Source organism: Ursus maritimus, unplaced genomic scaffold, assembly GCF_017311325.1.
Source record: "Ursus maritimus isolate PB19 unplaced genomic scaffold, ASM1731132v1 scaffold_35, whole genome shotgun sequence".
In the NCBI taxonomy this organism is placed as follows: Eukaryota; Metazoa; Chordata; class Mammalia; order Carnivora; family Ursidae; genus Ursus; species Ursus maritimus.
In genome coordinates this window covers 24,824,338-24,850,069 of record NW_024426119.1, presented here as the reverse complement: position 1 = coordinate 24,850,069, position 25,732 = coordinate 24,824,338, and the positions used below count along the sequence as shown (strand labels likewise).

General features: G+C 41.7%; 1 protein-coding gene across 1 annotated transcript in view; it reads right to left on the bottom strand.

Annotated features, from left to right (window-relative positions):
• The window catches only part of FBN1 (fibrillin 1), a 225,136-nt gene that overhangs the window by 23,442 nt on the left and 175,962 nt on the right, over positions 1-25,732 (bottom strand). Inside the window, exons 42-52 of the mRNA XM_008705933.2 lie at positions 23,776-23,847; positions 20,213-20,338; positions 17,268-17,390; positions 13,476-13,601; positions 11,098-11,214; positions 10,133-10,261; positions 9,392-9,511; positions 6,361-6,486; positions 2,455-2,604; positions 2,004-2,069; positions 1,409-1,525 (exon numbers count right to left, since the gene is read on the bottom strand). Of these exons, the coding sequence (XP_008704155.2) occupies positions 1,409-1,525; positions 2,004-2,069; positions 2,455-2,604; positions 6,361-6,486; positions 9,392-9,511; positions 10,133-10,261; positions 11,098-11,214; positions 13,476-13,601; positions 17,268-17,390; positions 20,213-20,338; positions 23,776-23,847 (1,272 nt within the window). The remainder of the gene's footprint in view (positions 1-1,408; positions 1,526-2,003; positions 2,070-2,454; positions 2,605-6,360; positions 6,487-9,391; positions 9,512-10,132; positions 10,262-11,097; positions 11,215-13,475; positions 13,602-17,267; positions 17,391-20,212; positions 20,339-23,775; positions 23,848-25,732) is intronic.

Sequence of the window (25,732 nt, the reverse complement as noted above, 5' to 3'; positions counted from 1 at the left end):
GGGCTTCCAGCCCTCCTGGTGCTTTTCTCCTGAGCTTCTCCCGCCTCCCGTATTATGTACGAAGAGCTAAATCGACCGGAAATAGATGCTCCAAGGGTTAAAACAAGGCTGTTCTCACGAGTCAAAAGTTTTCACTTACATAAAGCTGGAAATACATCTCCGGTCTGGCCTTACATTACATCATTCTCCAAGAAGTCTTAAACATGATGGATTTTTGCCAGATATAAAATAGAAGACAAAGCTTACACAAAACGAGAGACCAGAGGTTAAGCAAAATTAATACACTGGATAAAATCAAGATTCAAGAAGATTTTTTTGTTGTTGTTGATTCTGTTGAAACCAGATGGTTTACATTAGGCAGAAGAAAAGCTAGAAAGAAATATGTTTAGGGTATGATCTCTGTAAACAACCGTGGAGAGAGAACAAGTCTTACCAAGGAGGTCTAAAAAATACCTATGTTCCCAACCCAGCCACCTAGAATCCTGACTGTTCTTCCAATAACATCTCTTGGGGGGAGAGTATCTTCCTTTGGGAAAAGGAAACTTTTGAGAAATAACATTGTTATCTTAGTTCTGTAGGACACGGAATAGTAATGGACTATCTCCAGGGCTACATCTTCTGTTGGGTTCTGCGTCCAACAGTGAAGGCGAGAGGCTGTGGTGGAGAGACTGGGCGAGCAGGCTCATTTAGCACCCACACAGGAGCACTAACTGAAGAGTCTGGAGAGAAAACATCGACAGCTTTGCTTTTGTTCTGCTATGAAGTTGCATTTCACTGTCCAGAATATTACATCTCTTTTGAGTTCATAAAAATCACAGTAGCATTGATTTTTAGAGCTGCAAGGTAATTAGGAATAAGCTGGTCTGTTTGCGTAATATGACATCCTGAGGCCTAGGAAGACTAAGGAACTTGCTTACGCTTCATGGTCATAGTTGTGGGTGAAATTTTAGAGGAACAGACATAATACTTGCATTCAGTTTTGTGTTAGTATGGATGGAGAGGTCAAAGGTCAGGTACAGCCATTCTTCGAAATTTTAATGAGAGAGCAAAAACAAGTGGAGTTTACACTGTGTACATAGCCTTTCACATTACTAAATGTAATAAAATCTGGATAAATGTTGTATTTTACATATTGAAAGAATAAAATTATGACCATTAATTTTTTAAAAAATTTAAAAAATACATGATAATGTTTTCCTTTCCACCATGTCTTCAGATGTGTCCAGTGTCTTCCCCAATAGCCTGGGACATGGGGTGTTCAACTAGTACTGAGATGAATGATGCATGAATGAATGCACGAAACTTACTTCTGTCCCAATCCTGATACTTACACTTCCTAGTGTGAATGCTCTATGGCCTAATTTCTAATTTGGAAAATCCCTATGGAAGAAACCGATCTGTTACTCACCTACGCATTCATTCCCTTCCAGAATGTAGCCAAAGGGACACTCGCAGCGGTAGGAGCCATCCGTATTGATGCACTGCCCATGTTTACAGACATCGGGTTCTTTGCACTCATCCATATCTTGTGCAAAGGAGAAAAAAAAATAATGAATAACAAGGTACTTTTTTTTTAAACACAAAGGTGTTTCAGCATCTAATCAATGAAATATCTAATATTATAATACAATATTACCATACAATAATACAATTGGTATCTAATTGAAAAGTAGAGCTTTATTTTACAAGATAAATGTGCAGAACTAAGAACAGCTGGAGGGGCACCTGGGTGCTCAGGTGGTTGAGCACCCAGCTCTTGATTTTGGCTCAGGTCATGATCTTAGGACCGTGAGATCAAGCCCTGTGTCAGGCTTTGCGCTCAGCAGGGAGTCCGCTGGAGATTCCTTTCTCCTTCTCCCTCTACCTCTCCTCCTGCTCATGCTCTCTCTCTCTCAAATAAATAAATCTTTTTTAAAAAAAAGGAAGAACAGCTGGAGAAAGGGCAGGGAAGAGGCTGGATACGAATATGAAGCAATGCTGAGAATCCAGCACAGGTCACTTACCAACTGCTGAATCATCAGGCCCCACAATGATGCCACTTCCATAGGGACAGATCTGGCGGAAGGCCTCTGCGGTAGAGATGAGCACTTGTTAGTAGACAGACCGATGGCAGTTAGCTACGGGCATCTTCCCACACAACGCGTGGTAGCCAGATTGCCACACACTGCACATATCAGGAAACAATGAACGAGAAAAGCCCCGGTACCAGGGAAAGTGAACAAGGCTCCCAGAGCTGGGGTGCCGACTACTTAGGTAGCCCCGATTCATAGCACATTTCAGAAGAAAATAACTACCCAGCTTCTGAGTTAAAATCATCTTAATGAATATTTTAGGTAGACTTACAATTAAATTAAATTGTCTTATCTTTCCTGAAGGCCTACGTACAATCTTTCATATTTCATAGCCAGGCCGCCCTATGAAGGGCCCAAAGAGAAATGCAGACGGTGGACCTACCATCAGGCTCAGTGGGGCACAGCTCACAGGGATCACCCCAACCTTCTCCCTTCAAGGCACAGCAGCATTCCTGTTTGGAGTGATTTCTGGATTTCGGTGATGAACACTTTCCTCCTTCAAACTTTGCATAACAGTAGCTCATTCGCAAATCTGCAGCATAAATCCAGGAGACCCTTTAGATGCTTTCCTCCTACATCATTACTGCGTAACAGTGAATAAGAAACAACCTATCCTGTCAAACATACTCCTTTTTCATTATAATACGAAGGCTCCGTAACATAAGTGATTATGACAGAAATTGGGCTAGATCTTTAAAGTTGTAGGTGACTTTCGTAGTAAGATCTGATGGATACATCTACGTGGCTTTCACTTTATTTCTCATTTCAGCCAATTTTCCAAAATAACCTGAGGTGAATAACAAAATCCAACACTATCCTATTTCAGAACTGACATCAACAGTGACTTCAGGGTGGGGACATGCAGAAGTGGAATCATCACAGGACCCTGCATTGACAGCTGTGTTTATGTGTTTGGGATGGCATTTAGTGAGTGTACTAGGTTAAGGTAGACCCCCCAGTCCTGGTACTTACTGTGCCATCACACTGTGTTGTTTATTCTGGGTCCCCTAAGGCCGGAAACCAAAATCAAACCCCTGATTCCAGGCATAGAGTAAATAAAGATGTGGCAGTTTTGTGGGCTGGCAAAAATACGACAATAATGGTCATTCGCTGAAGCAGCTACTGATGTAGTTGCCGTCTATGAAATGCACGTGATGCTTTCTGTAGATTTTACACGTGCGTGTGTGTGAGCGTGCGTGCACACACACACACGAAGGCAAGCTACAGAAGGCTGTTTAGCTCAACAGAGAGAGGGAAGGAAAGAGGAGGACAGGGAGATGGGTGGATAGGAGGCAGGATAACCTTTCTTTGAAAGGATGTATTTCTTTAATAGCAATTATTTTGGGGGGGGGGGACAACATGGAAGATGGGATCTAGTTGCTTCAAAATTGTCCAACATTGCTTGACATAATTTTGGAAATGGACTCTTCCATTTCTTATAGAGCAAACTGGGTGGCTGTAAAAAACTGAGCTCCTCCAAAAGCCTGGAGTGTTCTCCCTCAAATTTGACATCCAAAGCATTGCAGACTCCTCTCTAGTTACGCAGAGGCTAAAATCTGCAGGTTTTAAGGAAATTTTGTGCAATTCCCCTTTTTTTTCTTTATGAGCAGGTATGCTCTCTCCTGTCACTGTTTCTCAACCCAAGGTGGCATATTATGACATATGATTACAGCCACCGATGCATTTCTGCTAAGACAATTTCAGAGCTCTTATTCCATGACACAGGAGACAATGCAAGAATAACGGACTTGCCAAAGATCACAGAAGAAAAATTTTCATGCATTAAAGTAAAAATAACAGTCAATCACTCACTCCTATTTACCAGGCTCTAGTAAGTCAAATTCAGTTGGCCTTCTCCCCAACGAATTTGTTCACCTTCTTCAGCCAACTCTTCCAGATACATTTTCTTGCTAGTTCTTACTCTCCTTCCACACCTGTGACAGCTAGGACCTAACAGGTACCTTTCAGTGAACTACTCTTCTGAAAGTCAAGTGTTGTCCTGTGGCATGTCTGCCATCCAAATACTTGCTTTGCTGAGAAGTTTTAAGATTTAACAGATTATAGTTTCTTGAAGGACACTCTTTGATTTGCTTTATTCTTCAAGTTTATTTTCACATACAATGTTCTGTTTATTATTTATATTATTTATATCTTAAGGTATAATTTAGTGACTACTCACAAAAAATGTCTCAACAAATATGTTAAAATTCAATTGTCTCTGTTGTCTTCAAGCTTATGTTTCTTTTAAATCTAGATACATTCTCTTTTCCTTCTATCATCAATCGTTCCATAAACCAGCCTTGTCTCCCCACTACCACTCTACCCTCCTGCTTCCTGAAAAAGAAAAAAATCTAGCCATTACACGGGCTCAAACACATGAAGTTTACAGTGAGCCGAAGTGACAAATTCCCTTCACTGAATTTTGTAAGTGGGAGTGGCCCATTTATATCTGTGGCCTGCAGGTACCCAGATCTGTTCACCTGAGTCTTATCACAAAACTGTTCCTTCAAAAACATTATCTGTGGGTCTGTGGAATTTTCTCATTTCATGGGCAGTAGAAGCCTGACTCCTAATTTGTCATCTTATAAGTAAAACCTAGCTTTTCATTCCCTGGCTTCGGGAAAATTTGTGCCCTCTGGGGGATTTACATTTGCTTGTGGTGATTCTCTAGATTTGGTTTTTAGTCAAAGGTGCTCACAATGGGAAAGAGAGCTGTGCTTGCCCACACACTTTAACTAGGACTCACTAGGATGCCTGTTTACCAGTCCATCTGCAAAGAGCCCTTAATGACCTTTGAAATTTCACCAGAACTACAAAAGTCACTTTCCCTGCTCGCATTCCTCAATTCTGGCTCTGCCTCTTGGAGCTGAGCATGTGGCAAGGCCGCTCACCGCTGGGCTGACCCTTCCTGCAGCGCTAGCTTGCCCTGTGACAGGCCAGTGCAAATTGAATTAATAGCCTATGAGTCTCCTCTGGCCTGCCACATCGGCAGATTCACACCTGGTTTCTCACTGCTTTCTTTCCGAACGTGGGCCAAGCCAAAGGCACACAAAAACAAGGGAGTAGGACTTAGAATGTATCTGGCTTGGTCGGTACCATAACAGACCATCTGCTTGAATCAAGAACCACCCCATCCGCAAGCCTGAAATCCACATGGGCTTCTGACAGCGACCAACCTACGAGATCAGACCAACCAGAGAATTCTCAACTCCCCCTTCACACTTCTAATGTTGGGTAACAAAAGGGGCAGTTGAAAGGAAGGCAACAGTCAATCAATAGAATAACAAGAGTAACTGAGAAACTAACAAAGCTTTGTTACCTAGTCAATATGATTGGTTGGGCAGGTATTATTATGGTTGTTTAAAATGAAGAAATTGAACTTCCAAAAGATCAAATGACTTGCCCTAGGCTACAGATGGCAGAGCTGAGACCCCAAAACCCAATTTTGGGGATTCGAAATGCTATCCATTGCCTCTTATTTAGTACACGGAACCAAACCAAACTAAACCAAAACAAAATAACCAAGAAAAAAACCTGCACAATAAAATGACAAACAACAACGGAACACAGAGGGAGAGGGGAGAAATATGTGTGTTTGTGGGGGTTTTTTTGTTCTAAATTCATTAAACTAGTATGTATAAATGGATAGCCACCCACCAGTGCATTGTTTACTAAAATCTAAACAGTTTTCTGGGATATAATATACTGAGTTAGGATTAAGTTCAGGCTCCCTTTTTTTTTTGTTTTTTAAGTTCACAAGTATTAGTCCTGAAAAACAGAATATGTCCCAGCAAGCGTCCAGGTCAAATTTATTTTTCTGTTTTCTTAGAAAATTTGTGACGTGAGGGCTGGGCACTATAACCTGGAAGCATATGGATTAATCTGCATTTTTCTGACTGAGAGCCTAGATTTTGGTCCACATTTATACCGAATTACCTCTTCAGAGGCAGAGACCAGGGAGCCGAACTTCCCCCAAGGCTTCGCAGAATTCAGTGGCTCATGGCTGATCCCCCACTGACCTATCAGCATCTGTGTTCTTAGAGGGAGAGCTAGGCGAAGTGCCAGGGTAGTTGTTATACAAGCAACCAGAACTTGATGGATGAGTTTTCAACCTTAAAAGTAAAAATGAACTTTCTGACATATGGTAATCATTAGACCTCTGGGTGAATGAAAACTCTCCATCTTCTCTTTCACAAAGAATCAAAGCTTTGCCATGTTTAAGAAAACGAAACCACAACAAATAAACACAGAGTAATGAAAGTCTAAAGCCTTGTTCAAAGGCACTTACCTTGGCACCTTCTTCCAGTGGACGACAAGGAGAACCCATCTGGACACAGACATTTGAAGCTGCCTTCAGTGTTACTGCATGTGCCCAGGGCACAGATTTCTGGCTCTTCAACACACTCATCAATATCTGAAAGAATTACATGTGTCAAAGTCAAAACACAATGGAGACACCATCAGATACCAAATGCAAAGTGTGGAAGCACAAAGTGCAAGTGAGTTTCAAAACTCTTCCAATAATGAAGACTTTTCCTGTATCATCATGCTGTGAGTGGATCTCTAGGCTGTGATATCTTTTTAAAAATTAAACTTGAAAATTCTTGTTGTGAAAATGGAATCTGCAAGTGCCTTCTAAGGGATGCAATGAGAAACATCTCTTACCCAGATTCTGTTGCCTGGCTAATTAGAAAAGATAGAGTAATTTTCTACCACCCTAAGCTAGGAAAGGAACAAGAAACTCCAGGGTCCGACTTCACCACTGCATAGAAAGCACAACCTTGAAATTTTAATTGTGTTGACAATAAGCTAGTGAGAGATCTAGGCCTTTGAACCAAAAATTTATTCCCCTCCGTCCATCTGCAGTGTTTTCCCCAACACCCTGTGCTATAGCCCTAAAACTATGAATTTTACAAGAATAATAGCACTCATGAAAATAATCTTGTGCAGCGTAAACTAAAGATATCACAGAAGACAGGGTTCCTTGCAACAGATGACTGGATTAAGAAGTTGTGGTCCATATATACAATGGAATATTACTCAGCTATCAGAAAGAACGAGTTCTCAACATTTGCTACAACATGGACGGCACTGGAGGAGATAATGCTAAGTGAAATAAGTCAAGCAGAGAAAGACAACTATCATATGATTTCTCTCATCTATGGAACATAAGAACTAGGATGATCAGTAGGGGAAGAAAGGGATAAAGAAAGGGGGGGTAATCAGAAGGGGGAATGAAACATGAGAGACTATGGACTCTGAGAAACAAACTGAGGGCCTCAGAGGGGAGGGGGGTGGGGGAATGGGATAGACCGGTGATGGGTAGTAAGGAGGGCACGTATTGCATGGTGCACTGGGTGTTATACACAACTAATGAATCATCGAGCCTTACATCGAAAACCGGGGATGTACTGTATGGTGACTAACATAATATAATAAAAAATCATTATTAAAATAAAAAAAATAAAATAAAAATAAAAAAATAAAAAAAAAGAAGACAGGGTTCCTAACTCTCATTTGCAGGTTAATTTTTCCCAAGACACAAAAATGTCTTTCTTGTACAGGCTAGTTTTTCTTTCATCATATAGATAATAGGAATTTGATACACTTATAATTGTGATGTTTCCTTTAGCATATTAATATACCGTAACCCTAGGAAGGGCTGATTTAAGGTGGTCTACAGTGAAGTGTGATGGCTTGGGTAACCTTATGCCCTCGTTTTCCTAGGAGAGTCCTTGCTCACGCTTGTTGTCCTGGCCTCATTGCTAATACCGCCCTCCTTAAAACTGTCTTGGTTTGGTCAATAAATTACATGATTACCCTACGTATGGGAAAAGTGTGGCCACTCTTCCCAACAGACTTATCTATCTTTTCCCCTGATTTTCAGCAGGAATTTGTAGTTAAAAAAAAGGTAAGTCTTAACTCTGAGCCATGCTATTTTTATGGAAATACCTTTTTTTTTTCCCAACAAGACATGTATCTCTTATATCATGGGGCTCTTTATCTTTGCATTTCTGAAAAGAGTTCTACCTACCTCAAGATGTATTCGTATTATATGAGTTCCCTCCCACAAGGTCCAACTAAGAGGAAATTAGGAAATTAATTCCATTATCTTGATTTAATATTGTAAATACCACACAATAGGTATTCTCGAAATGTGCAACTCAAAGCGATTATCTTCCTGTTTCGGACAAAACCAGTCTCTTCATCACTCTGATGTCAGTACGTTGCCTTTATACGTTGCTTGTGGCGTGTTCATGCATCGGAGCTGCTGCCGCTGAATGACTGGCTCCATTCCCACGTGCCCTCCGCTCCCACATCCAATCTTTTCTTAAGAGAAAAGCCAACTTTTGTAAAACTGCTGAAGTATTTCTTTTTGTTGTTGTTTTTATCATTGTCTTTAGGCTTCTTTCTCTTATGGTAGGAATTAACCTATAGGTGATGACTTCGTAAGGATGCGGACAAGGATGGTGGAATGGGCACATTATTCAGTATTCGGGAAGTCGTTTTTCTGTCTATACATTTCCATTCTGTTCACCTTAGGGGAATTTTGCATTACTCATGGAGTAAATAAAGTTGATCTTTAGTAAAAGTAAAATAACACTTAGAATAATTTGCATTTAGGCCTAATTTTGATAAACCGTTTCCATTTAGAATATTGTCACTTTCTCCATGGTATTAAAAGTGGAGAAGATTCTTACTCATTATGGATTAGATACAAACCTATTTGAACGTGGGAGCATGACTTGGTGACGTCTTAAAAATCCTTTCAGCCTAGTTATTTATAAAGTTCTGGCAATTAATGTCTTCCATTTAATTCAATGACATATGTACTGGGGAATGCAGTACTATAAAATTTGCTGAGAATTTATTTGTAGTAACACATTTTCACTGCTCTATAGGTCAAAACAACATGGACAAATTATATAGCCACATTCATCCAACCTTGAATGTGGTCACTTAAAGATTTGAGCTGGACTCAGGAAGCTATTTTTAGTTGCAACCTATTGGCACTTAAAAACATGTAATCCAGGATTTTTTACAAGTTGCATAAAAGGACATTGGAAGAAAGTCAGGGTCATATGACCACCCATATGCACAGAGCAAAGCAGTGTCATCAGATATTAGCATGAGAACTGGATGTTCTTGTCTCATCATCTGAGTGCGAGAACGTTAAGTCAGACCCTCTGCTCTTGGATTTGTTTCTGATAAAGTATTCCAAAATGGAGACACCGGCACACCATCACATGACTTTGAGAATGCCAGTGCAGGAACAAATGCTGCTGGCTTCTAAACACTGATAGTCCTCTTCCTCCTACCTTCGCACTTGTCATTCTGTAGACTGTATCCAGGTGGACAAATGCATCTGTAGGACCCATCCAAGTTTTGACAGGTGCCTGGTGCACATTTTCCAGGTTCTAGAAGACATTCGTTGATATCTGCAAAGAAAAGGGAAAAAGAAGAGGTTCCCATTGGCGTGATTTCCCTCAAGCAATTAAAATTTCAAGAAGCTGGAATCAAATCAAAGAAATACATGAAACTACCATAGAGAAAAATTAATGAGTCAATAAAAAGAAGCTTTATCAGCTTTAAGAAGTGTGCAGAACAACCATATTTTATGTGATCTATCCCGAATTAAATATTTCCAGAAAAGTGTAGCATGTGAAAAGTCAATGGGAATGAAGATTTTTAAGGGCACCCAAAAGATTGTATAAGAACTTTCCACAAAGCTATTTTAAAGAAAAAAATATATATAAGGAAACAAATTACAGTTGCTTCTGGAACAATTTAACTTTCTGTTAAATTTAACAATTTAACTGTTCCCTGCAAATACAATAACTTAACTTTAAAACGTAACAGAGAAGTGTGTTATTTTACACACACACACACACACACACACACACACACACACACACACACAGAGTCTGCAGGTAGGATTAGTGTAATTCTACTCTGATCTCTTTCCTTCCAGGCTCTGAAAGACAGAAGGTGACAGGGACTCCAGGATTGTCTCACCTCTGAGAGCCCTGTTTGGAGGACCTCTCAGAGGTAGCACTTACCCACACAGGTCCTGCCATCTGGGGCCACCTCATAGCCTTCATTGCACTGACACTGGAAGGACCCCACCGTATTGATGCATTGGCCATTTCTGCAAAGGTTCCCATTGCCAGTTGCACATTCATCAACATCTGCCAAAAAAATATCCTTTGATATATTCCAAAGAAAATGTCATAATTCCAGCAATGATCAAAACCTTTAAAGGGAAAAATACTTATTCTTAATTTCAGTGGCCTTTGCTGGCTCAGCCAAGCATTGAAAATTCCAATAAGGATCTAGTTTGTAACAATACACCTGGCAATACACTTACCTATCAAGACCTAACAAGATTACACTATTCTATTAATTAGAGATTGGTGATCTATATTAGAACTTTATGTGAGTTTCACCCTGATCTTCCTTTATGTTTCATTTTTAAAAGCTAAAACTGAATTCCTAATACACAATATGGCTGAGGGTTTTATTAAGTATTCTCGTAATCAGAAGTATATAAAATTAGCCTCTAGCATGATAAACAATTTGGATCATTAATCTCACTTATAAATAACATAGCATGTTTTATAGTGAGGATTTTATAGATTCAATAATTGACTTCTTTTAAGAGAGGCTATAGTAAAACATTGAGACAAGTCAGTCCACATTAGTCCTGAATTATGCAATTTCTATACAAAGAATCACTTTTGTACGTTGTAAGACGTCATCAATTCATTTAAAAATGTATTGAATTCACAGTATGGTACATATAAAAATTATTGCTGCTAATGAGGGATTTTAATAAAAGTCATGGCTGTAGTTACTCTCTTTGACATTTACTTAGGACATTATATTTGACAACTCCTTTAACCAAGTGTTGGGCATTAGAGGGCATATATTTAAGAAAACCGGCTGGCACCCCGGAGAGGCTGCTATTTGCAAAAAACGCACATGAAACGGCCTTCCTTCGGTGCCCGCCGGTTTGCATACGCACCTATGCAGTCGTTGTTGTGGGAAAGGATGAAGCCGTGGTTGCAGCGGCAGTTGAAGGACCCGATCGTGTTGCGGCAAGTTCCATTCCCACAGGCGTCTCGCTCACACTCATTTATGTCTAGTGGGAACAATGGGCAGAGAGAAACATGGCCATTAGCAGAAGAAGAGGTGAGTGGTTACCTGGGGGTTAAGGGCCTTGTGGGGTTCACAGTGCGTCCGGCGTAGGCTAAGAACATCTTGATCAGTGGCAGCTCCCTGTGAGCCATCGGGAAGAGCCAAGGATCTGAACCCTGGGAATAAACCGTTTCCTCGGTTGGCATGTGGAAGGAGGCAAGCTAAGGACATGAGAACTGGACAAGAAGTATTTTACTCTATTTACTTCTAGAATTCTCCACCCTTGCCACTTTTCTCAAATATTTTCACTTGGAAATGGAAAATTCTGGGCGCATCTGGGTCTTGATTTGCTGCCACCTTTGGCAAACTGCAGCCTTTCAGATTCTCACTCCAGTTTACCAAGAAGCAGTGAGTCACCTGATATTACCCTGAAATCAGCAACAAAATAAATTAGGTTTCTAACTCACCTGATATTTTTGACATCTCTTCCTTCTTCCCAGTCCACCCCTAAAAGCCCATGACTACTCCCACTACTGGTGACTTATCTCACCCTTCTAAACTGTCCCAAAGTGACGGCACTGAGTTGGGCTCTCCTGATACACTCTTGAGTTATTGTCTTTTTATTGGTCTATGACTTCTTTGACTATTTTGTAAAGCTATTTTGGCATCTTTTTCGTCTTTGCATTGCGCCACAGCAACTGACATCTTTCTTATAGGGCAGGTGTACATTATATTAAGAAGGAAATAAAAAATTAAAATGAAAGAAAGTTGCTCTTGCTGGTTTGAGGGACTGAGGCAGAACGAGGAGGGTGAGGGCACAGCGAGGGAGATGCTGGGAGTGAAAGACAACACCTCGGGTTAGCAAAACACAGTGTTTAGACTTAGGATTTCCTTTCCTTGCAAATTTTGGACATGAAGACAAGTTATCTGTGATCCTAAATCAGAAAGCTATTGCTGACCCCGAGGTGATCCAATGTGTGTGTCTGTGGTTGAAGACCGCATTCAGATGAGTCACACTGCCAGCAATCAAGAGCTGCTGCTTTGATTCATTTTTTAGCCAAGCTAGTGAAATTCTTCTGTAGGGCAGGCTCTTTGGTAGAGGGTTCCAGATAATCCAGATGGAAGAGGAAAAAAGACTGTTACGCAGGGTGCCATTGCTATGCAGGGGTAAGTTTCCCAGGAACAGGGAGGGCCGATGGTACTCCTTTAATTTAAAACCTGCTATCTGTTCCGAAGAAGACAAAACTCTATAAGAATATTCCCTAATGGATGAACCCAATTACAGTGAAAGCTAAGCTCTTAAAACATTACTCTATTGATTCTTCTTTTTCCGGCTGTGAAACTGAATCATGTTCATGAAGTCCCCAAAAGACTTAATGGATGTTGCTTGAAAACAGAAAAAGGAAGGAGGAAAAGAGAGAAAATGATTGATTAGTATTTGGTATTTATTCTAAATCAGCATGCTGATTTAGTACTGAACGCAAGGGGGAAGAGATTTAAAGTCTTGAGCTCTTTTTCCCTAGAAAAAGGTGGGTGTTTTTTGCTTTTGTGGGATCCATAAATTTGCCTTTGAAGATCTGGTACAAACTATAGACGCTTCTCAAAAAATGCTCAAACACTCAAAAGCTGCACTGTATTCCAATAAGGCAAACTTTGTAAAATAGGCTTCGTAAAATAATAGGCTATTAACATTAATAAAAAGTATTTTTTGTCTTAACATTTTTCTGTTTTTCCCTTAGTCAAAAGTTTTTCTGGGGCGCCTGGGTGGCACAGCGGTTAAGCGTCTGCCTTCGGCTCAGGGCATGATCCCGGCGTTGTGGGATCGAGCCCCACATCAGGCTCTTCTGCTATGAGCCTGCTTCTTCCTCTCCCACTCCCCCTGCTTGTGTTCCCGCTCTCGCTGGCTGTCTCTCTGTCGAATAAATAAATAAAATCTTTAAAAAAAAAAAGTTTTTCTGACTTCATAAAATAATAGGCTATTAACAATAAAAAATATTTTTTGTCTTAACATTTTTCTGTTTTTCCCTTAGTCAAAAGTTTTTCTGACCTCACAGCCAAATGAGTATCAAGGAAGAGCTTTATTAGGTTCAGATCGCCACAGACGAAATACCAGAGGATGTTAATGCGACAGTCTGCTTGTGTTTGTATTTTACAAACAGCAAAACTAATACTGGAGGTTTAGTGTTAACTTTTCTATGTGTTTAGATGCAAATGAATTTCTCAATAGGCTATGAGTTAAAAATAAAACAATAATCACACACTCACCCAAACACATGGTTTGATCAGCATTTGTTTTAAAACCAGTGTGGCAAAGGCAATAAAAACTTCCAACTGTGTCAATACACTGTCCATGGCTGCAAATATTGGGGATTTCTTGACATTCATTGCGATCTGTGGATAAAAAGCATCATTAAGTATCTTAGGTAGAGTTTAAGAGACGATACTGCATTAAATAACTTACTTCTAGGTATCATGCTAGGGACTGATCCTAGCCCTAAACCAAGCCGGTGGAACAGACACTGGCATTGTATTTATTTTTACCTCAACATTAGTTAAAACGTACTCTCGTTTACTGGGCACATTCAGAGTACGTTAACAATTCATGAAGGGATGAAAAAAATGTTCTGAAAGGTGAGAAAATTTAGAAGTAGAAAGGGGAAGAAGAATCCATGCTGGGAGATAATCCGTTTGATTACGTGTCTCAGCAATACCATAGACTGTGGAATGAGTTAAGTATTTTGTCTAGTCAAGATTCGGTGCCTCAAGTCAAGGACCCTTCATGGCTTCCTTTGGAAATTTATATCAAAGTCAAACAAATCCCATTGCTAAGATAGGTTTTCCTGATGGACAACCCACACTGTCCCTGTTCAAGTTTCACTTTATTGTTTTGTCTTACTCCTATAACCTTCTGTTCCATCTCACCCAAGTCTTTATGGCTCCTTTTAGCCCTTGACAATTGTAATGATGTTCCTTTTTATTCATATTCATTCAGAGGAAAGCCCTGTCATCTTGCCTATGCCAGTCTTGAAGCTCTAAATTATATTTATCATCAACTGAATTGTTGCTCTCCTGAAATCTGATGATCCGAGGGGCAGAATTTATTAGATGAATCTACAAATGACATAATTACATGCCTACTTACGTCTCTCATTTAATTTTTTTTAAAGCTCTGAAGACTCTATGTTTAGGACACATGTCATCCGAAGAGCACTGTAACATCCTTGTTTTCCTACTGTCATAAAAGAGAGCCAACAGCAGAATGCCAACTTGAGTATGGATTCTGTAAAACACAGCAATTACCCTACCTCTGTCTGAATAATCCAAACTTGCTGTTGGCCTGTCTTGTCTACCGAGAAGACAGCGACTGGGAATGGGCACTTTTTGCTGCCCAGAGCAGTTGTGCTCATGCCAGGAGAGAAGACCTGCCTCGATTTCATGTGCTCGGGCTGCCATTTTTATGACTACCTCCTTCCAATACGCAGCACATTAGACTTGATGAATCACCATACAATTTAAGTCTCTCAAGTGAGCCTGAATATATTATCTTAATGGAGACGTTGGGATACAGCCGCTTAGGGGCTCCTGCTAGCTTATCTAGAAGTGCTTGTTAATCGAACAAATTATGATCATTCCCATTGGAGACAATGGGTTTAAAACGAGCAAACTGGATAGGCAGAAGGAATTTAGTTCCATTGCTAAGCTCTATAAAGGGAGCTGGTGTTGAGGAAGGGTGTCTCAGAGCCTACCAGAGTTGGACCAAACCTTGGGTGCTCTCAGGTAGTACTGGGTCTCCAAGTATGCAAGGCACTACGTCTGTATTATCTCTGGGGCCCCCAGGAAACGGACTACACTAAGGATCTTCCTAGAGAAGGAATTAGGAAAATTCTAATTAGGAATTTTCTTTCCCACATTGCCATTTCATGTTGGTTTTAAGAAAAGGAAACATGGAGCACGTTGAGGTTCTAATGGTAAAATAGAAAGTTACAATTTTAGAGAACTTAACTGTGACGTTCACTTTATCTGGAGAGCAGAAAACTAGATTTCTACGAGCACTAGGATTTGAGCTCCCAGGAAATTATGTCTCTGGGAGAGATAGGAGGTTTAAACAGGGTTTTAGGGGAAAAAACACATCGGACAGAGATCACAAGGAATTCGTGGGGAAGAACACGTCTTTTGCCTTTAGCTGGGCAAGACATTTCAGAAGGGGGCTGCATTTGCTCTAAATATACAGCTCCTCGGGTCGGACTAGTATCCTGGGCTTAGATACCTACTCACTCTCAACAATGTGGGTAACATGGCCATCTGTGACTTGGGGTTTGAAATGATGTACTTATAAATTCAAATAAAAATCCAATGATGGAAAGGAAATTTTGGTTCCTTTTAACTCAAACACAGGACAAGAGGAGAATTTCTGCAGTGTGCTTGAAAAAATGCCATGCATAGGATAGCACTGAAGACATTTTAACAGATTTTAAAAGATATAAATGACGATAATTCCAGAGTGAGGTCTTCAGCCCTAGAGGCTGAATAATTGCAAAACTCAAGTACATTCCCTTTCTTCTGATGATTCCAGTGAATGAGGGAAAGGGAGCTTTGGCTACAAACAACACTCACTCACAGTACTTATCCCTGGTTAGTGCTGGATGAGTTTTATTTGTGCTAATGTTCTACAAGAAAATATGGCAGGGCTTAAGCCCCAGCAGGCCCTGGTTGGACGTGTTGTCTTGATGTATAAATAGCTCGTCCCACTTCTTGCCTGAGCGTGAAATGGTGTGAAACGATACGTTCTACATTATCAGCAATTCCTTATTTTGATTGGAATTATTCTGCCCAGTTTCAAAGAAATATAAATTAAGAGCAAAATGCAGGGAAGTGGTAGAAATGCCAAGTTACACTAGGGTATTGTGACTCATATCAGAGACGTCCCCACTTTTCCTGTCCTGTTTTTTTAATACACGGATAACAACTGCTTTGTTGACAAAATGCTAAACACTTGCACATGTTCCTTTAAACCCAACAAAACAAGCCTTGATTCTCAAAGTGAGTTTTTGTTCTGCTATTACACCCTCTTCCCACCAAGGTCTAATAAAACAATGCAAAATACCCTACGGAGAACAGTACGCTTCCTACCACTTAATCACTGGTAGGCAAGGAAATCCAAGGAAAATCTGACCACGTTCCCTTGTGTTGTTTCATTCACAAATGCATAAAATATCCAGGAAACTCCTTGGGAAATGAACCATAGCAAAATAACACATTCTTCCTGACCTCCATGCTAAATGTACAATGATTTATAATTACTCGAAACTCACATGAAAATCATTCTGAGGTGTAATTTTGCTTCTGGGCTGAAACACTCTTGTTTTAATTTTGTGCCACTGGCGAGAAGACGCCATCAGATACTTAAAACTTTACCATTCATTTACGCTAACTCATCCTTCTTATTTCTACCGCATCCATGACAAAAGTGAACAATGAAATGATCTATCCTCTAGGGGACAGGTTCTCATTTTACTGCGGGTGACTTATGGCCAATAAAAGGCTGTTGAGGTTTGCTGCCCTCAGTTCTGTTAGATGTTTAGGAGCGAAAGTGGTGCTGTTGGTTCTTTTTGCTTGGTTGATGCAGGTTATTCTAACTCCGCTCAGGAGAGGTTCACTGTCTAGAACTGGGGAGTGTGGCTGGAAAGGTGGACAACGTCCCGCCCTAAGGGGGATTATGTAAAAGGAAACCAAAAAACTATTTGGCCCTGAATACTGGTCAGGGGACTATGTGTGTGTGTATTTGTGGGACGGGGGCTTTGCAGCAGGGCAGGAGATAGGCAAATATGAAATGTGTGTACGCACATGATATAGTTTTTGTTTTGAAAACATCGCCTCTGTAAGTGTTTAGACATTTCAACAATTTTCCTTTTTGCTAGTCTAGCTCTTAGAACTCAGCGGTCCAAACCATAACTCATGTACTCTTCAACCTGACCGTCTCAAAAAACCTGCAGGTGTGTGAAGCGTGATCAAGGGCGGCTGCTGGCGGGCCCAGGCAGCCTGCGGGGAGCCACTCACCGTTGCACTGGCCCGTGGAGGTGAAGCGGTAGCCGGGCTTGCAGTCGCAGCGGAAGCTGCCCGCAGTGTTGATGCACTCGGCATTGCGCTGGCACACGGGGCCGTTCTGACACTCGTCGATATCTCCAAGCAGAAGAGAATTTCATTAGAAGGAGAACAGAATGGGGGGGGGGGTCAAGGTGATAAAGCCTCTCACAGAAACTAGATTTCTATTTTCTTATCTTGATCACTTCTGTTGAACAGACAAGGGAGCACTGAAGACTTATTTTCTAGTTTTCCTGCCTTGCTAACATTTTTCATAAATGCGAGTACTTGGTTTATGGCCACATATGGACTCTAATGATGCTGAGTCTTAAAAAAAAAAAAAAAGTCACGAAACTCAGCTGCTGGGACCAGGACTTGGCATGGTCTAGACTACATATCCTAGGAAATGTCGTATTTTGCTCAAAGCCCCCAGGATTTTATGATTCTATCAGGTTGCTTTTGTCCAGAAGGTTCTGGGTTCTGTAAGAAGGCATCTCGAGACGTGTGAGTCACTTGGGATCTTGCTGCGGGGCAGGCTCGGATTCGGCATGTCTGGGGATGGCTTGAGAGTCTACATTTCCAGTAAGCTCGCAGATGATGCTGATCCACAGACAGCGTGTTGAACCCAGGGCTGCAGAGGCTCCTGCTGAAATTACTGCCACATGGCACTCGAATCGAGGAAACTTAGTATGAGAGGTTGCACGTAAAACTCCTGAGAACAACCCAACTCTCACTATCAGAGAAAAGAACAAATGGGTATTGCGTGCTTCAGAGCTCTGACTATACTCGGGGGGTTATTTGCTTATCTTCGTTTTACCCAGGTAGTTAATCTAGTTCAAGTTCATGGCCCCGGGAGAGTTACTGCACAGTGCAGGCTATGCCATGGGCACAATACCTGTTCCCTGCCCCAGCACCTACGAAACAGTCTAACTCCGGCTAAGTGAGAAACGAACAGCCTAGAACACAGATGGAAGCTGGCCCTTGGCACCAGTACTGGGGTTCTACAAAGTGGGCTCAGCCAAAGACGTTCCCACAAGAGGGCGGCAAATACAGCAACTGATGCCTCACAGGTGTACGCTTTTGCGGCGGGGCAACCTCAGGACTACTGTTAGTTAGTGGGAGTTTCTTTCCTACGTCGGGTGGGGTGTGCCTCTCTGGGCAACAGCAGAAGCCTGACTGCCTTGAGTTACAATGGACCCAAGACCAGCACCACCTCACCGAGCAGGTCTGCCCCGGTCTTACGAGCGTACAGAAACATAGAGGGCAGCCCGTTTCTGGAGAAGCCAAATGGTATCACGGACAAGCACTTCTGTGGGGCATCAGATGCCTTGCTTGGGATTATGTGCATACTTGGGAGGAACAGATGCATGGATGTTCCCTAAATCACTTCTGGAATCCATTCTAATTTCAGGGTTACTGAGGCGTGTATTAAATCAACCTTTGTTTTCTGATTCCGAGAGCTTAGAGTGTGCTGGGAAGCAGTTGACCCTGGATGAAACATTCATCTTGACGATGGATAACCTGGGAAACGGAACCCAAAAGTTGGAGTGCTTTGTAATCTCAATATCCACTGACTGTTACCCCGACAGCAAAGTGTCTTCCGTTGGTACAGCTGTGGGTTTTCAATCTTCTGTGGATAGCAAGGGCTAGGTTGACTTGGCAGTCATGGGGAGCCACGCCTATAGGTTGGGATCTCTAAATGGAAGAGAACAAAAGAGGCCCCAGGAAGGTGGCAGGCATCCTAGGCATGTATGAAAGGGGAAGACTGGCTATGAGGAAGACAGCCAATGTTAGATTATCTGCTCATCTGCTGTGGCCTCCTTTCTTTTCTTCTGCATCACGCTTCCTCTCGTGCTTCCTCTCTAGACACCTGATCCTTGATGGCCTTCCAAAGCACAGGCACCAGGGCCAAGGCCTGAGATGACTGTCTCCCGAGGAAGGCTGTGAATGGCTCTTACCCCATTCCCCGCCCCCCCCCCCCAACCACAGCAGGCAGAGTCAGGGCCATGTGCCCACTTGGCCACAGTAACTGAAAGCCTGGTGAGGAGAATTTAACAAGCATGTGCTGAGGACCATAACTTTACTCATGGTCTGTGAGTTGTCCCTAGTTCAGGGGGAAAAAAGGTTTTTTAACATTAAAATGTTGACACATGTGCTCTAACACATGCTCTGAGGGGTAATAACCCTTTCTGACATGAACAAAAACTCTGCAAGAGGCCCCAAGTTTAAATATTAAATAGACAATTATTCCAGCTATCCGAGGGCACATGGTATATTTAATAACCAGTAATGTCCCTTTTACTAAAACGTAAAAGTACACTATCTTCCCCAGATGTAGGGAAAATATGAAGTGCTGTGAGGAATGCACAGAATCACAGTACGTACACATGGCAAGGGGAGGTAATTTGGAAACGAAAAAAGTACCACTTGCACGCATGCCAACATTCTTCATATAAAATCGAATTTGCTGCTCCTGCCATTTGGAATTCTCTCAGGCATGGAATATTTGCACTAACCTTGTTTTCACTTGGGAGTAGCACAGGCTCCGTTTGGAAGAGAACACTAATTCTGAGATGCGAGTAAAGATGACCGCCCACCACCCATGCTCACTTTCAAGCAATGTGAAACAAAAGCAATCTACGTGACACACCCAGGAACTCAAGGCTTTCCTATATCAGCTGGGAAATCTAACACATTGTGTGTGTGGGGGGGTGGGGAACAGGCTGGGGAATGTACATCCTGCTTTTTCCACGGGGAGTTAGGGAATTTTTTTTGCATGAAAAATGATGTTCTGCATGGTGCCCTACAGTCCTGCTAGAGCTTGATGGATTTCTGAAATTCCAATGTTGTGAATTTGGCCAAGCCTTTAAGCAGCTCGTCAGCTGGCTCATTTCTGGACATGATATAGTGACATCACTTACCTTCACAAACCAACAACTTGTCATTATAGAAGAAGCCCACTGGGCATTCACATCTGAAGCTGCCAACCATGTTGATACACACTCCATTCTCACAGACCCCTGGGATCTCCCGGCATTCATCAATATCTGGAAAGAGAGCAGCCACGCATGAGTGACGGCATGGTGCATGATCTCTGTGCAGGATAAATGGGCTCTGAAAGCCGGCAGCTTCTAACTCAGTGTTTACGTAAGGTCCAAAACCAAAAAAGAGAAAATGCATGGGTGTTTGGGTGGGGGTGTGTCTGTTGGGGTGGTGGTGATGGAAATGGGGAACATCAAGCAATATCAAATTAAAATAATAAACGGCTTTTCAGACACTCTGGATTTAGTATCTAGATGTATGGTCTGTCTTTTGGTTTTGTTTCAAGAAATCAGCTTTGTCCAGGTAGGAGCCATTTTGGTACCCACTGGGCACTATGTACCAGATGAGTAGAATAAAGGGGCCTCTGAGAATAAGTGGTCTATCTGCCCAAAGTGTGTGGTGGTGTTTGGCTAGCATGGGAAAGGAGAGCTGGTGAAGCACAGAGGAGCCCATGGTCATGGACAACTTGGATCTTTCAAATTCCCCTTCAACACCCCTTTCCTGCTTCACATGGCTTTGAAAAGTGGGTAAGTTAGGTCTGGGAGTATAAGCTGGGCCCATGGTGACTGTGGGGCCAGCACTGAGGAAGGACTGTTGCCATAGATTGTGGCTTCCTAAGGCCAGGGGCTGGGGCTGGCTGTGACACCACTGTTTTACCAGTCCCTAGCATGCCGTCTGGGTCAATTATAATTTGGCAAATTAAAAACCAGTATCTGGAAGTTGGATTGGTGAGCATTAAGACAGGACCAAAGTAGGATTGACAGCAGAGCCAGAACACAGGCTGCTAAAGCAGGGCTGGCCACTGGCAGGGTGGCCTTCTGGGCAGGTCTCACCTCCTCATGGGCGTGGTGGTCCACTCTCTGTCTGACTCTGCTCTGATAATAGTAGTAGGAGTGTTAACAGTGTCTCACTTGCTATATACCTGGCCTATTTGTCACCATTCAACCTGGATTTACTCACTGAATCATCACAACCACTCTATGAGATGGTCTCCAGGTACCGACTATCAGCACTGTGCAGATGATGGAACTGAGGCCAAGCCAGGGGATGGAACTTGCCGAAGACCACACAGCTAAGAAGAGGCAGAGTCAGGATTTGATACCAGGAATCTGCTAACAGGCTATCCTGCCTCCCTCAGGCTTTTCCACGTCACAGTTTCACAAAACCATAATCCAATTACTTGTTATCCTGGAGGACCCCTCCACCATCCCTCGCTGGAGTTTCACAGAGCACTTCAGAAGCTGGGAGGGGATGTAAAGCTCTGGTCTTTCCAAACCACTAGGTTTGGAAAAGGTCTGTTACCACGCTGTTGAGATACTTCCATTGACATGTTCTAGTCGGGAGCCTCTGCAAGGTACTCTGTTTGCCTCAGTGGTCAGAAGACAGGCACAGTTGTATGTGGAGCCTGTGAGAGCTGCCACAGTCTCAGAACAATCCCACTCTAAAGCCAGCCTGCTTTGAAGGAGACATTTGACAGACCGCAGGTTTATTTTAGACCCTTTGCTAAAGGGTTTAATTTTGTTTGAAGGCAAACTGATCTCTTTAATGGAAAAAACAGCTTAGTGTATATTGTTATTTTGAATACAGGTGATTATGTGATTGAATTTTTCACCCATTTGTCATTCATGTTCTTAAAAGCTTATGCAAAGTAACATCACAACTGTGTACCATTAGCAAACAGAAAAACAATTCAGATGACGTTCTTTTAGTTCAAACATGAAACATTATATTCACATTCATTTATTTTAAATATGAGTGATGTATTATCAAGTTTAACAATAACAGACTGGGTCAAATTTCTAGCCATTGTTAGGCATAAAATAGCAAAAGGATATATTAAAAATTATATTTTCTTTTCCTGTCTGGATCTCATTTGAACCTCAACTTGGAGAAGTTTATATTTTAAGACAAGATTAATAAACTTGCTATAGTTTTAACCCCATACGAATGGGTTCTATATGCCAACAATCTTAAGACCTTTCAGAAGGAGAGTATAAAGCTCAAATAAAACAAAGTTTCTCAGTCATCTAAATATTTTGTCATGGTGGAATTTGGTAACAATAAGTATATTGCTAACTATCACATTTCCAGCTTTCAAGAGCTTGAGGCAAAGCAAGCTGTGAGTCAGGACTGGATTTGGGTCCTGGCTCTGTTATTAATTAGCTGGGTGACCCCAGCCGAGTCTCTTCCCTTCTCTGGGCCTCTGTCCCCTCAGCTGTAAAGCAATGCATTTGGACTACATGATGTCTGAGCCGTCTCCAGCTCGACTGGTGGATGATGTTGATGCTGTTTCGAATCTTTGCCTGCTGCTGCCAACCTTGGAGGGCAGGCCTTGAGGGGGACATGCTGCATCTGTCCATGGAGAACCATTACTGTTAAAGACCACTTATCTTTGGATCAGAGATTCTAGGGAGATGAAAAGATCTGTTTTGGGAAGGGGAAAAACAAAGCAGCGAGGGCCAGGTGTTTCATGCCAATGTCATTTAGCAGCTTTTCCTTCCAAACCATGAAGTTTCTTTGGACGTTGACTAGACTGTGGAGCCATATGGATTTGGCACTAAGGGAGCCAGGCTGATTGCTGGACCAGACCCTTGTTTTCTTAAACAAGGTCATTGGAAAGGCTGATGTGGATTTCAGTTTACTTATTAGAATAAGGTGGAACAAAGCAAGTGGTGATGTTTGCTACTAGACACAACTGCTCAGACTTAAGAGGGGCATCTAAGGATGCATATAAATCACACTGGGGAGAGAGTCTGAGAATGCAATAGCTTTCCGTCTACTTTTATGTTATTTGCTTTTAAACCACAAAGGCCTTGCCTCCGTTGGCCGGACGCTGTGCAATACTTCTGAATCTTGCACAAGCGTCTCTAGCGCTGTAGTGGTCTCTGCTCCAGTTACCGGACGGGGCCTCCGGTTGGAAAGATTTTCTTTTTTTTTAAATTTCACATCTGCAATTCCCAAAGCAGATGACCTGAGGAGATTCCATGTGAGATAAAACCGATCCCCAAAAAGGCTTTATGTGAACAACCTACACATAAAGATTGGTATGCAAAGTCACATTAAACTCATGTCTGAGTCAGAAGGAAAGATTGGGGATTACAGTCAAATCAAACATCAACTGGCCCTACTCCCAGAATCTCTCTCTCTGTTGATGCCTAGGGTTGGTTGAACTAAGCTGGATTGTACTTTTGTGAAAAGGTTTCCAGCCCCCTCACTCACGAGCCACAACTGTTGCCGCCAATCAGGCAGAGCTACGCGGGGTGTTTGCACTTTGTTTCGGACTAAGAATCCGTGTTTCAATAAAGCTAAATGGCATTGTGTAACTATTTTTTCCTTCTAGGAAAAAAAAAAAAAAAACCAAACTGAGAAAATAAGGGTGTGTTTCCCGTCTTTAAACACAAAGGCAAAAACAGAAAATTCCAACAATGGCACTGTAACTCACCAACAGGTAACCCGGTGTAAATGTCAATGACGAAGCCCGGCCTTTGACTTCCACAAAGTGTAGCAAATTCATCTGCGATGATTAAACAAAGATGGGGAAGGAGGGGCGAGAATAAGTGTCAACAAAGAGCGATGACTGGGCTGAAAGAACTTACTTCGTAAATGTCTTCAAAAATATTTATCTGTATTTTGAAGAATTTCAAATAAGAAATAAATCTGAAAGTTCCCCCAGATGTTGTAACCTTGCCCTTAAGGCAAACACTGAATGAAAAGTGAGCTCATGTTGACGTATTACTGAGGAAGAAGCAGAGGTCTCCACATCAGAGCCCACGCATTCGTATGAGCTTGCCTGTAGGAATTTGGGTTTCCAGAAGGATGTTGTTCAGCTCTGAACCCAGGGACTGGCAAGAGTGCCTCTTTCCACTCGCATTAAGGGATCTAGGATTTGAGGAATGCTTACAAAAGCCATTTCCGCAGCAGATCGGGGGAGACCGTAGCAAATCTAGCCAAGTGCTTGACATCAGGTCTATTAATGACTAATTCAGTTCAAACAACCAGCTTATGTCATTACTTCAATTTGGGGAGCTGGATTTTGGTGCAGCTCTCTCGTTCTTTCTCTCTCCCTCCCCCGACCCTCTATCTTCCTCTTGCGCGCCCAGAATTCATCAGAGTTGATAATAAAGGATGAATGAAGTGTCATCTGCAGTCCCTTTTAACTCGGAGGTCCCGTAATTCCAGATCCCGACTCTAACTGATAAAGCATGGCTTCGATCTAAGCTCAAGGTGGCCATTGCCCTACTGGTCAAACCCGCTGAAAATTATAAAAGGTTTCTGGAAGTGTTTTAATCAAAATGTAGCATGTTCTCTCCCTAGTGCTTTATTTCCTTGATATGTGAGTGCCTGCTTCTAACGAGTACAGTGCCAGCTGACACTGGTCATCCGGACAAACTTCAGGAGCTCCCAAAACGCGTGCAGACTATATACCTAAAGAAAGGCCATGACTCGATTTGGCCAAGATTCAGCATGAAGAAGAAATCTTGCATTTTATATTTAGAAAATACTTAAGTTCTTAAAAACTCAGGTATTTCTGAAAGTAAATGACAGTCTTTATTCGGGGTTTCCAAGGCTGTCTGTAGGGAGAATAATGATCCATTGAGATTAAGAAAAAATTCTAAGACTTCTATTTCTCTTTGTAAAATCTAATTCAAAAATTTTTGTGCATATTTTCTAATAGAACACTTTGTGAAAATAATGCATGCAATAATAAATGCATTTTTCAATCTAACTGAAAAAACACACATATGGACATATACACATGGAGTTTTACATGAAATACACGCACCAAGTACATGTAACCTCCAGCTTTTTTACTAATAGGTATGTGTAATCAACAGATTCGAAGACCATTGGTCAAAAGTAGGGGTTAGCAATTTTTTTCTTAAAGGGCTAAAGAGTAAATATTTTAGGTTTTGCAGGCTGTGCAGTTTCTATTAAAATTGCTCAACCATTCCATGAAAGCTGCCATAGAAAATAAGTAAACAAATTAGTATGGCTGTGTTCTAATGTAATTTTATTTACAGACATGAAAATTTGAAGTTCATATGCTTTTCAGGTCATGACCTACTATTCTTTTGGTATTTTTCAACCATTTAAAAAATGTAAAAACCATTCTTAGCTTTTGGGCCATACAAAAATTGGTGGTGGGCTGGATTTGGTCCATGGGCTGTAGCTTGCCAACCCCTGGTCTAGAGACATCTTGCAGACTGGAGATGACTCTTGGTAATTCTAAGTGACGATGATTATATTATTTCTGGAGTAAACAACGGATGAACTGGTATATTTCACTAAAAAAGAATATTGTGTTTTCTGCATTGTCAGCACCAGACAAGAGATTTAATATCTTCCAGATCACTATGGGGAATGGAGTAGGTACTAGAGAATGTTCTAATCAATACCTG